The following is a 17088-nucleotide window of genomic DNA, read 5'->3' as shown; positions in this document are numbered from 1 at the left end:
TTATTACTACTAAGTTATAAAACATTGTTTTATTCTTCACTGATATATCAGCTGAAAATATATGTCTATATTACATAGACCTATGTCTAAATAATCAAAGCTAATGAAAGTGGAGAATAATATACTTGTATAGCCATATACATTTACATATAGATTAATTATCTATATGATTATCCTCCATTCAAAAATTCCCATCCAGAATGCTTTCTTTCCTTATTATTCTCTTTTTTTTCCCTACAGCTCCTAGATTGTTTTGTGATTCCAGTTGTGATCTTACTTTCTTGGTTCTTCCTCCTGGTGCGATACAAAGCAGTGCACTTCATCGGGATTGTGGTGTGCATTCTGGGCATGGGCTGCATGGCAGGAACAGATGTTCTTGTTGGAAGACAGCAAGGAGCAGGTACGTTTTTGCAGATTAGAAGGAAATGGTGTGCTTTTTGTTGTTGTTTCCAAGTTCCCTGGAAATGTCTGCATGTGGAAACATGGCACCTTGAGAAAATAATGAACTTCCTAATGATGTCAGAAGTGGCCCTCAGGATCTTGCTAAACTATTTTTACCATTACCTCTCACTACTGTGCATGCTGGCTAAGACCACTGTGGGAATCCTGTGACACCTGGAGTTCCAAACAGCTCCTATGGAAGGCTGTAGAATTTTTCCCCCATTTGTTTTACGAGCCACAATTCACTTTGTAAAGTTTCCGCCCTGGAAACAATGAAGGACCGGCCCGTGGTGCCTCTGCCAGTGAAAATGGAGCTTGGAAGGGCCGCGTGTAGCCCTTGGGAGCTCCGTTTTGCTAGCAGAGGGTTCCAGGAGGCTGTTGCAGCCGAAAACGGAGCTCGGAAGCCTGTATTTGCTGGCAGAGCTCTCGGGCCACCACATGCACCCCTGACACAACTGACATTGAGCTGGCCACACCCATCCCAGCCACGCCCACCCCCGAGTCAAACACAACCCTGAGGCAGCCCTCAATGAAATCGTGTTTGACATCCCTGCTCTATGATATAACTTCCATGTGCATGGATTGAATACCTTTGCCTGCAGAGAGGAGGACTCAGTCATGGTAGCCAGAACTCTTTGGTATAAAACTCACAATGAGTGTTTCTGAAAGAATGAAGTACAGCTTCTAATAGCAAATTGTGATATATATTTTTTTACAATTCTTTTTGCTCCTAGGAGAAAATAAACTGATAGGTGATCTTCTAGTACTAGGTGGGGCCACTCTCTATGGCATCTCCAATGTCTGTGAGGAGTACATCGTACGAAATCTGAGTAGAGTGGAGTTCCTAGGGATGATTGGACTCTTTGGTTCCTTCTTCAGTGGAATTCAGCTGTAAGTAAAGAGAGGCATCGACTCCATCCTGCCATGTCAAATAGAGAAAGATCCACAACCATCTTCTCTCATGTTCCATTTGTTCCTGTGTGTTTTCCTATAGATTTCCCAACATGAACGGTCAGATCATCCAGTCCACTCGTTTTACCTTGCTTTCTTATTCTTTCATTCAAAAATAAAATTTCTGTTTGCTAAATAGAAAAGTTTTTTTTTTTAACTTTGTATCAGTCAATAAATTACTGGATGGGTCACATAAAAAAAAAAGGTGGTCAAATTAGTTTCCCTTCATTTTTATTCTCCTAAAATGTTCATAGCAGCAAACAGGACCAGTAGAGATTTAAACCTAATGCTTTTCAATCATAGTTCAACGTCTAATCACTATATTACATTAGCTCTCAATAGCTGTAATGACATTCAAGTGTCTTTTTTAAAAAAAGCAAATTTTTGGAGGAAAAGGACAGACTGTCTTGGATCTGTTACATACTGTACACATGCAAAAAAAAAAAAAAAAAAAAACCAACACCCGCAGGAATGCATTGACTCACTTAACATCTGTAGCACTTGCTTAACAACTGTGTTTACTTAACCCGTGCTGCAAAAAAAGTTTGTAAGATTAAGTTGGTCACATGGGTCCATTACTAAGCTTCATAATTTACGACACAAAATCTGGCCTCTATTATAGTTATAAGTTGAGGACTACCTATAATTTTCTCCATTTCCAAAGGGTTAAATCAAAGTGAAACTGATCTGGACACTGTGCTGGGACATTTCTACGTATTATGGACATGCATTCTTTCCCTGCCTAATCAATATAAGAGAGATTAACTTTTTCAATAATACCGAGGATTTCAGTCCTTTTATTTTAATAACTTTTTGGTACTTTCATTCCAACATCAAGACAAAATTATGATCTGTCACCAGTAATAACATTAATATAATGCTTCATTCTATGAGGCCTGTATCTGTTTCTTTCCATTCTCCCCACATTCTCCTATCTTCTATCAGAAAAATTGATAGAAGATAATATAGAAACAGACACTTAACTTGGGCAATCATATAATGTTGCAGAGGCTTTATTGCTAGCATTACTACAATTGCTAATACACTATTATAACTAGACATTGTTTTGAGGTAGTACCTGGAATTTTTCTGTGAGGAAAAAGGTTCCTTCTACATTATTCTCCTCATTCACAGAGGAGGCTACTCCTGCCGTTACATAGCTCTCTGTGTTAAGAAGAGGAGAAAGAAGAAAGGGAAAAGGAGAGGAAGAAGAGGGAGGGTAAAGAGGAGTAGAAGAGAAGGTTAGAAGGGGGGAAGAAGAGAGGAGTGGGGAAAGAGAAGGGGAAGTAGGAAAGAGAAGGAGAGGAAGAACGAAGGAAGTAGGAGAAACGGGAGGAGAAGAAGAAAGGTTGGAGTAAAGGTAAAGAGTAAAAGAGCAGCCCCCGAAAAAGTAAAAATTAAAAATGAAAGTTAAAAGAAAAGATGAATGAAAAATGATGGAAATAACTGTACATGTAAATGTGTTTATGAAAAAAAAACTTTTTAAAAAAACATAGCTCTCTGTGTTAGTAACTCTCATTACTCTGCTAATTACATTTCAAATACAGAGAGAAAGTGAGAGCTGTTTGTACAAATCTGGTAGTAACTAACATGAGCATGAGATTTCCTCTATTTTAACAATATATATATATTTTCTTCACTTTGTGGAAATAATTAGAAATAATTAGAATTTCCCTTATCAAAACATTTCTTTATTTTTTCTCCCAGTGCTATAATGGAACACAAAGAATTGTTAAAAGTTCCCTGGGACTGGCAAATAGGTAAGACTAGAAGTTACTTTACTATTGCTTATTGTTCAGAAAATAAACTGTGTTTGAGATTATAGCATTGCTTAAATGACAGTGGTGGTAACATCTTGGTTTAGCTCAGAGGTGAAATCTACTTAACTTCCCTACCGGTTCGGAAGTGTGAGCGCACGTCACGTGCAATTTTGGACCCTCTGCGCATGCGCAGAAGGTAAAAAGCAGGTTACTTCCTAGTTAAAACCAAGAAGTAATGATGTCTGGGCAGGTGGGCGGAGCCTCGCGCTGCCCCTGCTACCGGTTCTCTGAACCACCCGCTGCCGCCGCCGCTATTGGTTCGCCCGAACTGGTGCAAACGGGTAGCATTTCACCCCTGGTTTAGCTCCATATAGGCCTGAGAACAACATATAGAAAAATTATCTTTTTTGCAGTCTATAATGAATTGAGCTGAAGTTGAAAAGTTGGTAAATGCTAGCTGGGTTCATCAACATGCTGAAATTGGGTTTTCAAATCATAGTTTATAGTTTAGTGACATGTGGCAACCACATCACTGACAGTTTTTTGAGCTAGTCAAAGGGCAATTAGTTAAATTTGTATTCCCATCAGTGAACAATATTAAAATATTTTTGGATCTGCAAATTACTGTGGTAGGCATTAATGGTTTTGTGTGGTACATAAACTAGTCATGGTTGATTATAAACCATAGTTTATAATTCAATTTGATTGCTTTGCTTCATAAATAATGATTAAGTAGTCCACTCTCATTAATTTGCTCTGTTTATGATGATGCGCACATTAAAAGCAAAGCAAACAGAAATTGAGAGCATGTGGGTTTTTTCACATTTCTTAGTGGGATGGGCAAGGGAAACTTTCTTTTACTTTCTAACAATTGGCTAAATGTAGTCTGATGGCCAATTCTTTTGCTTTTCTCTTTCTTGATAAAAAAAAAAAAAAAAAACCACTCAGGTGTGTGTTTGTTTAACTTAAAGCAAAAAAACCCCAACAACCTTAAAATGAAGAGGAGACAGAACAACTCCCTACTTGGCTCCCACCTACAAAATAAAGAAACTTCTGTTTCTCCCCACTGCTAACCTCTTGAGGTTGTTTAAGAGAGTTTTTTTTTACAGCTTGTACAAGAATTGGAAAAATGTGTGGGAGGAGGCTGGACTGGGAGTGTGTGTGCTATGACAATTTGCCATGGCCAACTTGCCGTAACCAACTCATTGTAGGACAACTTGCCACAGCCAATTTGCCACAGGACAACTCATCACAGGATAAAAGTTACTTTAATATCAAAGAACTAGTGCAGTGATGGCTAACCTTTTTGCCATCGCGTGCCAGGAGCAGGGAGGAAGGGGGTTGCACGCACACATGCCCACTCCCATAATTCTATGCGTCCCGCCCCCGCGCATGTGTGTGCGCCCCCACGCCCCATGCCCTGCTCCTGGCACAGTGGGCCCGGTAGGCCCGTTTTTCTCTCTCCCCAGGCACCAGAACCTTTCTAGGAGCTTGGGGAGAATGAAAACAGCCTTCCCCACCCCAACCCCCCCCCCCGGAGGCCCTCTGGAGGCCGGAAATGGCCCATTTGCCAACTAGTGGAATAGAATCATTGAAGAAAGTATGCAAAATGAGGGACAGAATGAAATTTGAATGGCAAAAATTAAATTATTTTTTTATTCATTTTAAATAATTAAATAGAATTGTTAAATTGTCCCGCAGTGAGTTGCCCCATGGCAAGTTGCCCCTGGCGAGTTGTCCTGCAGTGAATTGGCCGTGGTGAGTTGGCTGTGGCAAGTTGTCCCATTCCGGTACTGGGGGGTGCAATTTTTGTACCAATTTTTTTTTTCAGCTGAAGAAACTATTATCTGTATACCCCATTGCTGTGCTAAGCAAATGGTTTTGTCTAGGAGGCTCATTTCTTAAGTACTACAGTAAAGATGGCATTTGATGCCATCTGCATTAGAAGGCTACAAATGGCAGTTAATGTAAAAAGGCACGTTGAGCCCAACTGCCCTTATAATGAGGAATAAGGGAGGTAATATGCTTAATGGGCCTCAACAGCTCCTAGTTAGCTTCCTTTCCAAATGACTGGTTACAGAGGCAATAGCTGAGGATTGCAATTATAAATGACACACTCGACCATTGCTCCCATTGGGTCTTCCCTCATCATTTCCTCTGATTATCCCCAAACCTTAATGAAGCTGTGCACATCTGCTATTACCCTCAGTTGCAAAGATCTTCCTGCTTTGTTCAATATGGCTCCTAAATTGAACACGGATCAATGTAAAGCATGACCGGTCTTTTTTATCACGCAGTTGAGATTTTTACAAGGCTTCTGGGACTCGTTCCCCTTTTAAGAAGAAATGAGAGAAATATGTTTGGTGGTATGAACTAACTAATCACCAGCAGCAGTGAGGCAAAGGCCCTCCAGCTTCACCTGTCTGTAAACAGGTAGCCTCTGAAGCACATTTTTGCTATCATTCAATTAGCAAAAGCAGATGTTTTGTTAGAGCAGAGATCACTTGATTTTGGATTCCATTTGCGCATTATGCTAAATCAGTGAGATGAAACATTTTGGGAGCTAGAGTGGACAGAACTAGGATAATCATTAAAGTCAAGTTGATTTTACTTACATGTATCACAAGGGTATCCATGACTGGCTGGGAGAATTCTGGGAGTTTAAGTCCACAAGTCTTAAAGTGGCCAAGATTGGACATCCCTGATAGCTTGGATATGGTATCATTCCAATGAAATACAATTAATATTATTAATATTATTCTTTTCCCCTTCTATTACATTAAACACAGGGGTAGGTTCTACTCAGGGGTGGGTCCTACTTATCTTTACTACCGTTCACAACCGGGCCATGCGCGCGCTCTTCTGCACATGCACAGAAGCGTTCTGATGACGTTGGGGTCAGTGGGCGGAGCCTCCCGCTGGTTTCACTACTGGTTCTATAGAACCGGTGCAAACCGGGGGCAACCCACCACTGGTTCTACTTACCTTTACCAACGGTTCACAACGGGATCACGTGCAGGCTTCTGCGCATGCACAGATTGTCTATGACAATATGCGGATGGGTGGGCGGAGCCTCCTGCCGGTTTTACTACCGGTTCACAAGAACCAGACCGAACCGGGAGCAACCCACCACTGATTAAACATGATAATTTGGTAACTGTTTTTGGAGGCTTTCCAGGGATCTTGCTCTAGGTTTCTTTGGGGCTACCTATGTACAGCTTTGAGACACGGTTTAGCATGATCTCCAGAAGCATGCTTGAGCAAGATCTTCGTCCTTTCTTTGATTTTCCTGCCCAACTGAGCAGAGTATTTTGAAAACCTGTGTTTCTACTTTCAGTTACTCCCAGTTCATCATGTTATATCTGTGATGCAGAATTATTACTGTTTACTGGGCTTAATTTCATTATGCCAGAGTTTCTGGCATGCTTGCTGAAAATTTACTGTATATAATGTTAACAGCAGGTGGTAGGCTAGTTCCCTCCTTGCTAATTTTCATAATGTTACAACAGAAACTAGGAAATTCAGGCAGTTCAAATGAGTATAAATGAGTATAAAAAATTATTGAAAGCTTAAACTTTCTACAAGAATCTGGCCAACTGACTGTAAAGGGAAATGCGTGGGAGATAAGAGAGGCATTCAAAGTTGGCTGTACTTAGATCTCTTGTGGGCATGCAGGGACTCGTGATTTATGGCAAATTGAACCTCTCCCTGGTCATCCTGGGAGCTTAGCCTGGTCATCTCCATAAAGTAATATTTTGGAGATTTTTATCTTTTTAACAAAATATGCATGATGTGCCTTCTTTTATTCCTTTTCATTTACCTCCTGGTATTTTATTCTGATTATATTGTGCCTTTTGGTTACATCATGTCTTTTGGTTGGGCAGTTAATGATTATTTTTTCATTAGTGTTTTTAATCATACACTGGATGAAGCCACCAAAGAAATATTAGATTGCCGTGGGATAGAAATACAATAAAAAAAAAAACCAAAACGGAAAAATATTGGGAGCTTAAGTATAGAAATCCAGGGAAGTCATGATGATGACAAACGATATTATATTATGACATTGTTATGCAAATGACATGAATGGCATGACTCACATGAAGTCATTCATCTTTTTTGTCTTCCTTACAGACACCCATAAGCCAAGACTTGCTTTGTGTGTTTTTGTGAATGGGTGCATTACACTCAGTCATGGCTTGGCATAATGTCTGAGCTCAGTTTATGACTATCAAAACAAAGTAATTATGTTGGGGAATTTTTTTGTATGCTACAGATCAGGCAACAGAACAACTCTGGCCTGTAAGGGCTCTGCAGATCTTGTCAAGGCTCTAGAGCAGTGTTTCTCAATCTTGGTAGCTTGAAGTCCACCCATCTTCAAGCTACCAAGATTGAGAAACACTGCTTTAGAGTCAGAATGCCACAAAAAAAACCAACCTTCTCTATTCAGCTTTGCTAGCTTCTTACCTATTTCCATCACAAAAGATGCATCCTCTTCTTTGCAAAAGCTTAACAGTTTTCTTCAAAGCTAAGAAGTAATGGAAATGTTGTGAGGAGACATTTAGCTACTCTCTCCCAAAAACCTCCCCACCCCGTTCCCCAGTGTACATTAAGTGTTGAATATGTACTGTGTACTAGAAGATGGATGGCTGCATTTTAATAGTATCCATCAGTTCCACCAGTAGCTCGATCTTTAAACCAAAAGGAAAGTAACTCTTGAGGGTGGGGGGGAAATCTTAACACTGCTGTAAATAGACTTTCATATGAAGGTACTGAAAGTAATTACATTGCCGTAGTAAATTTATGGTATGTTTGTTCTGGAGAAAGTCTTCAGGGAAAAAAAATGATATGAGATTGTGACATAAATCACACAGGGAAAGAAACAGTATCATTCGGAATTTGCCTATTTATACAGATAAAACCAGTTCAGTTTAGTAGTCAAGGCCCCCAAGCTATAAACCTGGAAATTGGGAGTTCTAATCCTGTCTTAGGCACGAAAGCCAGCTTGGTGACTTTGTGCCAGTCACTATCTCTAGCCCCAACCCATCTCACAGGATTGGTGTTGTGGGGAAAATAGGAGGAGAAAGGAGTATTAGGTATGTTTGCCATCTTGGGTTATTCATCAAAACAATAAAGGCAGGATACAAATAAATAAAGGGGAGATGTTGCCACTTGTTGATCTCCTTTATGTTGTTAATTCTTGTGGATAACTTTGCTTTTGAACTTCTGTTATTAGTTCTAAATCTGGGGATATTGTTATTTTTTTGTGACTGTAGTACATACGATCACTTTGCTATGATTATCATTCTTGTAGTAACATCGTACAAATACAGAATATCAAAGCCAGGGAGAGTGAGGGCAGAGTGTTAGAACTGTAGACAGTGACTGTGAAAACTGGAAGATTATAAATTATCAAACGAGGGCCAAGAATGACATTCTTGTAACATTTCAAGTCACCTGTACTTTAGGTAGCCAAGTACACAGCAGCCTTTTCAGAAAAGTCAGGATGAGAAAATGTGTCGTGATGTTGAAAGCTCACGCCAGGCCACTTTCTCACTTTGTTTATTCCATTCCTGGCAAGTACATATCTGAAGGTAAGATTTATTTTTTTCCCTGGATTATGTCTCAGCTGACTCTGACACCTCAGGACACAAATAAATTAAGGCTACCTTCCCTCTCTCCTGGCATACCTTGGGCAGTTAGAAATCTTCCAAGGTTTGTTTCTCTCAGCAGAAAAGTTGCCTTCAGAAAATCTGGGCAAGACAGTACTGACTGCTTATCATTTTCCTTCCTTCCTTCCTTCCTTCCTTCCTTCCTTCCTTCCTTCCTTCCTTCCTTCCTTCCTTCCTTCCTTCCTTCCTTTTTTCCTTCCTTCCTATAGGATTACTGTATGTTGGCTTTAGTGCCTGCATGTTTGGCCTCTACAGCTTCATGCCTGTGGTGATTAAGAAGACGAGCGCTACAGCAGTCAACCTCTCCCTTCTTACAGCAGATTTATACAGCCTTTTCTGTGGATTCTTTCTCTTCTACTACAAGGTAAGTGGACCAATCCAGTTACAGGTAGTCCTTGATTTACAGCCATAACTGGTACAAGAATTTCTATTGCTAGGCGAGGAGGTTGTTAAGTGAATTATGCCCAATTTTACAATCTTTTTTTTTTTTTTGGGCCACAGTTAAGTGACTCACATGGTTGTTAGGTGAATCTGGCTTCCCCTATTTACTTTTTTCATTGGAAGACAGGTGGGAAGCTGACCAATGGTGATTACACGACCCCTGGTCGTCACTGCAACCATTGTAAATACATGCTGGTTGCCAAGCATTGGAATTTTGGTCACATAACCATGGGGATGTTGAAGCGGTTTTAAATGAAAGGATCTCTCATAAGTTACTTTAGTGTTGTTGTAACAGCAAATGGTCACTAATGGTTTTAAATCGAGGATTATCTGTATATGAGTACGGTAATTGACCACTGTCTTGCGAACATTGATATTGCACTAATGATAATAGCATGTAAGAGCCTTGGTGGTTCTGTCAAACCTCCGAACGCTGAAGAGAGCAGGGTGAAAAAAACCCTCGACTACCAGCTCATGGTTGCTTGAATCGTTTAATCCGCCCACTCTGCAATGGTATCGGCAAGTGACTTCAGTGCTTAACATACACAAAGTCGGCGTTGGGAGCGGCTGCCTCCCAACGCCTTTTGAATACTTGCACCAGTTATCTCCACGCCCTTCCGGGTATCGTAGCCACAGCGCATGCGCGCAATTCAGACCTCTCACTGTGGCGCCGGTATCGGGCAGAGAGTGTCAAAACAGGCCCTATTCCGGCCGCTGCATGACCGGCCGCCTATGGTTAGCCTCTAACACCCCCCACCACCAGTGTGCACTTGCGTTGCCACCCGCTCCCCCCCCGTTCATTGCCGCTGACGATAAACCCGGCTGCGAGCTCCAGAAGGCATAGGCCAGGACTGCCTATGAGTTGTCGAGGGCTCTCGACAGGTGCAGTGGTTAGAATGCAATATTGTAGGCTAATTCTGCCGACTGCTGGGGGTTCGATCCTCACCAACTCAAGGTTGACTCAGCCTTCCATCCTTCCGAAGTCAGTAAAATGAGGACCCAAATTGTTGGGGGCAATATGCTGACTCTGTAAACTGCTTAAAAAAGAGCTGTTAAGCATCGTGAAGCGGTATATAAGTCTAAGTGCTACTGGTACTGTATCTTCAAAGTTCATACTGTTTTCAGTCCAACTTGTTTGTTCTGAATGGTTCTGATACAAGCACTGTACAGCATTCCTCCTCTGATTGTTGAATATACCAGAAAAGCAACTTCCCTGGTCAGTCATTATCAGAAGGAAGGCTCAACCCAGGGGGTTAAGTAAGGTTGCATCAGGATGGTTGTTTGTGGCAACCGAAGTGTGGTTGGATTGTGAATTATCTTGATATATAAATTCTTCTAGCATGAGAACAAGCAAAGAGTCTGGAAATATGGGGAATTATCTTGATTCTGATTAATGCAAGATCAAATGTAATCTCAAAATATTTATTAAATTTTCATGCCACCCATCTCACGGTTACAATGAGATGGTTGTCTTACAATATAATGAAAAGGTAAAACAGATAATGCAAAGCAATTAAAATTAAGAGGATTGAACAGGAAGCTTAAAACCAAGAGAATGCGCTGATCAACATAAACCGTACGTTTTTTAAATTCAGTGTTTCAATATCCTATTTGTTCAGATTAAATTTTATGTGTTGCTAAGGAAAAGAAGCCATTATTAAGCACATCTGCTGCGTAAGGGCATTCTGAGATTTCCCCAGCTGGACAAAACAGAGTTCCAGTTTTGAATTGAATAAGCCGGATGTTGTGGGTTGCAAGTAACTTAATGTGATATTTTTCAACTTGTAACTAGCAGATGCCTTCAGTTTCCTGTGGTGTTGTAATCCCTGGCTTTGTTCTTGTACGAGGAGTAAAAGTATCCCTGATCACCGAAGGCATAAAGCATTAATATTAAATTGCTTGTGTTAAATATCACGCTGAGGATGATTTTCCTCTGCATGTTTTTCACTTGCTTTGGTTTCGGCCCAGCTGCTCTTCTCCTCAGCTACATCGTTCCTTTTATTTTGTAATCACTGACCAATGGACAAAAGGAGAGCAAAAGGCTTTATTAGTTAAATAAGAACCAGCCCAGCTCTTTAATATCTCTTCCAAAATTCACTGTCGTGATACTTTCAAGGACCTGCTGGGCTTCGCTGTCTCTTTCCTCTGCTCTATAGCAAAGAAAATATAAATCAAGCAAAATGCAAGGAACTACCTTTATTTTGCTTTGGAAAGTAATTGGAAAAGCATTTTAGGCGTTCAAAGGGGTTGAATCATCTTAACTTGCCATTAGAGCTGAACTTTTCAAGATTTATTATCTGCCCTGCATTCATTAGTGCCGTAGGCTAGGTTGTTGCAAAGAAGATGAATGCAAAAGAAGTGAGAAATATGGCATTATGACTCATGAATAATTGAGTAGATTATTTATAATGAGGGGGAATTGCATTCATATTTTTATTAAATTATAATGACTTAGGAGTTACGCTTTAAGAAAATAAATTTCATCTAAAAAAAAACAACCTCTGAGTTAATTTGGTTTATAAAATTACATCTAACAGTAATTCTGTGTAATGAGTAATTGATCTTGCCTAGACACCTACGGTGGCCAAACATACTCTATTATCAGTCTTTTCTCACATAGCAATTCTCTTACCAAAGCAGGATTCATATTTCATCAGAAGTAGTTAAGTATTAAACTCCTGATGTAGAAATCCTAAAGAGTCATTCTTTATCATTCTTCAGGGAAAACCTGAAAAAAATGGCAATCTATATAGTTTAGAACCCTTTTACTCTATCCTTCAGAAGTGAAAGAGATAGGATATGTTGTATTTAACTTACACCTTCATTATTTTTCAGGAGACCATATAGAACAGGGGTGTGGAACTATGGCCCTTTTACGATCTGTGAACTTCAACTCCCACAATTCCTGAACCAGAATTCCCGAGCTGGCTCAGGAATTCTGGGAGTTGAAGTTCAGAGATCATAAATGGATCACAGTTCCACATCGCTGATATAGAAGATACTACTATAATGAACTTCCTTGTAGTGATCCACTCCCAAAGCTTGATGACCAGTAGATGGCAACAAAGAAATAGGGAGCACACTCACTCTTTGCCTTCATTTTGTCATTGTCCAGATTGTTGCAGCCCAGATCTGGTAGACATACTTCCTTCCATTTCTGCCATGGCTTTACACTTCTCATTCCACACCTACTATTGCAATTTGGTTTCATGATTTCTACCTTTCATATTCAATTCAAATGGTCTCTAGTATTATTACACAGGACTTTCAGCTCAGGCAAAAGTTATTTTAATCGCATGCCTTCCAGTTTGGTCATTCTTCCCTTCTTTCAATGAGGTGAGAAGAAGGAATTGTAAGACAGATGACTACAAAGGCAGGTAGAATGCCTGGTGAGATTCTGTCTGGTAGCCAGAACATAATGCTGGTAGAAACTTGGTAGAAATATAAGTTGAAACTTGAAGGAATCCAGACTTAAAAGTCTGCAAAGCCCAGCCTGGAATTGTAGCTATAAGAGACAAGTTCCAGGGATAGAAGTAGGCAGCCAATGAATCACAAATCCAGGAAGGTAGAAGAGAGCATTGTAGAAAAGAAGGATGGTTTAGATCAGGCTAGAGTTCCACAACTCTGGGCCATGTCATAAAGTAGGGATGTCAACTCACATTTCCCAGCGGCAACACGTGACGTACCGGGACTTTTTCCCCCTTTGCTAAACCGGACGTGAGGATGGCCAGCACGTGACACATCTGGCCCGTGGGCCGGGACTTTGACAGCCCTGTCATAAAGGTTCAACATTGGAGGGTTGTTTCCAAAGATGAGCAAAGCTCTAGCAGCTGCTCCTAAGTAGTCCCAGCTGCAAGCACACCTCAGCACAGCTCAGTCAGGGGCTTTCCCTTGCTTTCTGGGTAACCAAGCAGCTCATCTTTGCTCTGTCCTTCAAAGTTGTTGGTACAATCTGGGCCTTAGTGCTCTGCCAGAATCTAAAATCTTTGCCAGAATCTTTGCTTATTCCTGCTAATGGTCTCCTTTGTTTATTTATTTGTTTGGTTGATTGATTCCCTGCTAGCTCTCCACATGATAGGATCAGCCTTTGACTTGAAGAATCAGCATATAGACCATAACAGTAAGAATTGCAAGATGCTATTCAAAGTAGTAGAGAAATGGCATCATGTATGTAATTTGTTGTTCATTCTCATGAAGCCAGTTCTATTAGGAGTTGTAACATATTACATGTGAGAAAAATGTAATGAGCAGATAAAAAGAACCAGTTACAAGTTCATGAGAGCAGCTTTCTACTCCCCAAATAATCTGCAAACTACCAGTAAAATTTATCTGCATTCTGGGTTTGATTGATTGATTGATTGATTGATTGATTGATTGATTGATTTATTTATTTATTTATTTATTTATTTATTTATTTATTTATTTATTTATGGATTGGTTGTTCAAACAAACATTACAAGCATTGGGCAAACCTTGGCATTTGCCTGAGACAAAAGAGGGAAAACAATAATTAAAGACTGAAGGCCAGTGCTTTCTGCTATTTAGCTTGGTGCAGAATACTGTCCTACTACTACTTCTGAAGTGAATCCAACAATTGCTATAGTCAACTTTCATATATGGAATAAACACATGTTGACCTTTGCTTAGATGTGTAGCAGTATTTCTCAAATCTAGGAACTTTAAGCTGTGTGGGCCTTCAGCTTCCAGAATTGTCCCTGCTGAGGTTGAGAAACACTGCAATTAAGAGTTGTGGGATTGGCTAGGCTGATGGTCTTGATTAATTGGCTTTCAACTAAGATAGAACAAGTGGGAAGCTTTCACTCTAGACACCATGAAGAAACAGTACATGCTACAATTTGCACTACTGCCTGTTTTTCCTACAGATATTGCTATTGAAGCCTAGCCAAGGGGCAAGTCTATTTTATAATATACAGTAAAACATCTGAAGTAGGTTAGGTTTATTTCCAGAATTACTTTGAAGTCATCCATGAGAGGATCGGGATCAGGACACATTAATTTATTTTCTAGATCTTTCTGTCCTCACAACCTCAAAATATTTTCAAGGTAACATTTGCCCCATAGTTTTGTGTCATATCTACCACACTGTCAATTGTATCTATCAAGCAAAAGTACATACAAACATGTTTAAGTATGAATGCAAACAACCTTTGAATGCTTTTAATCAACTCAGAGAATCAATCAAACTTCCAAGGATCCAATTAAGTACTGAAGAAAATAATTTTCAAGACAAGGAAATTTGATGGATTTTTCCTTTTTAAATTCTTTTTAAAAAGTCCTTTTTAAATTCTTTTCTTTTGCTTTGTGAATCAGCAGCTAAAGCTATTATACAACATCATTTTAAAGACAATGTAGTAATCTAAAAAAAACTCCAAATATTGGTGGGTAAAATATAAATGTATTTCAATTTGCTATTCATAAATCATGAACCTGCCAAATGTAAAATAATTTATAATTGACATACTTAGTCAAAGCTGCAGTACACTGCATAAATAGGCTGCAATGGAATGCAAGAAAGTAATGGAATATTCAGCTCAGCCATTTCGCTTTTCATTTCTAATTGTTAATGCTTGAGAAATTTCAAAAATATTAATTTTCTAGAAAAATCAAAAATCACATTTAAAAATCTCTTAAAACACTCCCTCTACTCTCCTAATGGACTGAAGCTATGTATGCTTGAATTACAAATCCATTCACTTATAAGTAATCATTCCCTTCATGAATTAATAATTTGATCGTTGTGAGTCATATTATTACAGTTAGTACTATGGTTAATCTGGCCTGAAAAATATTTTTGCAAAAGGAGATGTCATTCACTCAGTTCTTCTGGTGATTTTGATGAAGATCTTCAGGTACACAAGAAAAAACTGAATAACTTTAGAGCAAGAATGGAACCTACATTTTGGATGCCATCACTGTTTTTTGATCCTTTGAACCATCCAAAATTACTCTGCTGGGTAATGGCAGAATTTGTCACATTTTCTCAAAGTAAAGGTTAATAGAAGTTGATTAATTAAGCTTAGTGCAGCTAATTCATCTTTAATCTTACATTTTGGTCCTCTCTGTGTCTATTTGGAGTCCACAAAAATGATTGCCCAGCCCTCTGTATATATTTTCATCCATAGATACAAATTTATATTTTTGTTTTATTTAAATTATTATATGAATTTCATGTGGGTAATGTACACCAAGGATTTAATCGTCGGTTCTATTGCCTCCAAGGTTTTTTTTCCCTCAAATAAATTATATTGCTCTTTTCTTCATAGGAAAAGATACAGTAAGTGTGAATTTACAATGTCAGTGGATTCTGCTTTTTGACACTAAAACATTGTATATTACATCTCAGAGATTTATCATTGTCTGGAACACAGATGTTACTTTTGAAAATCAATAGATAATTTTATGAAACAGCTGCCTTTGCAATTTTTTTTGTCTGATGGGGAAAAACACGAGAAAAAAATGCTACAGAGAATGAAAAAAATATAATTCAGGCACTTTTAGAGGTTTTCTTTTTTTTTTTTTATTGAAAAAGTTTTTAAATACAAATTTTTCCCCCTTTTTTTTTCCCCCTCTCCCTCCCCCTCCCTAACCCCCCCCTCCCCACCCCTCCCCCCTGTGACTTCTTCATAACAAAAAAAAAAAACCTAATTCATAACAGATTACTTACTCCCTCCTCTAAATATTGACCTTTACTTACTAAAAATATTATTAATATTATGACATCCCCCTTTATCCATACATTTCAGAAAAGAGAAAAGAAAGAAAAAAAAAAGACATTATACTATAACATTATAGAATAGCTTCTCCACTTTAAAACTATACGATAAGTCCTACTTTAACATTTAATCTTCTATATATATTACTATAACATTTCAAAGCGGCCTTCCCCATAAAATCTAGTTTAACATTTATTCCACTCTATCCATTTCCTCCACTCCCCTAAATATATCACTTAAAAATCCCTTTTCTTAGACTAATCAATCTACTAACTAGCTTATTCACCCACTATCATGCAAAAATTACCATACACAACATTTCTTAATATCTTTGATTCACTGCCCACACTACTTAAAAATATATGTCTATATTTTCCATTATATCTAAATAAAAAAAAAAAGAAAAGACAATAACTTTAAATTTATAATCCATATAGTATCTTCTTTAAGGTCTTTCCACTGGATTGGTAGAACCAACATCCATAATCGGGTAACATAGCTTGCTGGTGCAACAGTTTATTCAGGATCTTCAATCAATCTGCCCCCATCAGTAGTAAATATCTTCTTCTTATATGTATAAAAGTAAAAACAACCACCCGAGTGACATTATAATTATATTCCATATAGTAATAATTGTGAGTTTCATCAGGATTATTAATTCCCATCATCGTAGTGGGTAACAACCCGATCTTCTGCATGCCCCAGCATAATTCTCTTGCCTTGTAATTCAAGATAATATAATATGTTTATCAACACAAAAAAAAATTCCAAAATGGATAATTCAAATCCATCAGTTTAAGGCTCATTTCACGTCCCCAAATTACGGCCATGCAGAGATCTGCCACAATCTTCAGGATGATATTAACCAATACGTCGCCTCTTCTGTGTTTACACATAATCATTCATATTTTAGAGTCACTGGCTTCACTGTTGCCTGATTTAGAAATTTCTATTTTTATGCCACCTATTTCTTTTTTTCTTTTCTTTTTGTGGGTTTGGTTTCCATCCTGGTTTCTTTTCTACAAATTGCGTATCATCTGGTCGGATTTTGTTCTGCTTTGTAGATTGGTCTTGTTGGTTTTGTTTTTG

At 38.7% G+C, this 17088-nt stretch overlaps 1 protein-coding gene across 1 annotated transcript in view; it reads left to right on the top strand.

The window, feature by feature from the left end:
- Window positions 1-17088, top strand: part of SLC35F1 (solute carrier family 35 member F1) — a 222983-nt gene that overhangs the window by 193631 nt on the left and 12264 nt on the right. The window contains exons 4-7 of the mRNA XM_070952931.1: window positions 241-400; window positions 1176-1332; window positions 3100-3152; window positions 9034-9188. Coding sequence (XP_070809032.1) covers window positions 241-400; window positions 1176-1332; window positions 3100-3152; window positions 9034-9188 — 525 coding nt within the window. The remainder of the gene's footprint in view (window positions 1-240; window positions 401-1175; window positions 1333-3099; window positions 3153-9033; window positions 9189-17088) is intronic.

This window comes from Pituophis catenifer, unplaced genomic scaffold (assembly GCF_029215685.1).
Source record: "Pituophis catenifer annectens isolate HBS135680 unplaced genomic scaffold, rPitCat1.0.hap2 SCAF_1, whole genome shotgun sequence".
In the NCBI taxonomy this organism is placed as follows: Eukaryota; Metazoa; Chordata; class Lepidosauria; order Squamata; family Colubridae; genus Pituophis; species Pituophis catenifer.
The sequence above is the reverse complement of the archived record's forward strand: the minus strand, read 5'-3'. Positions and strand labels throughout refer to the sequence as shown.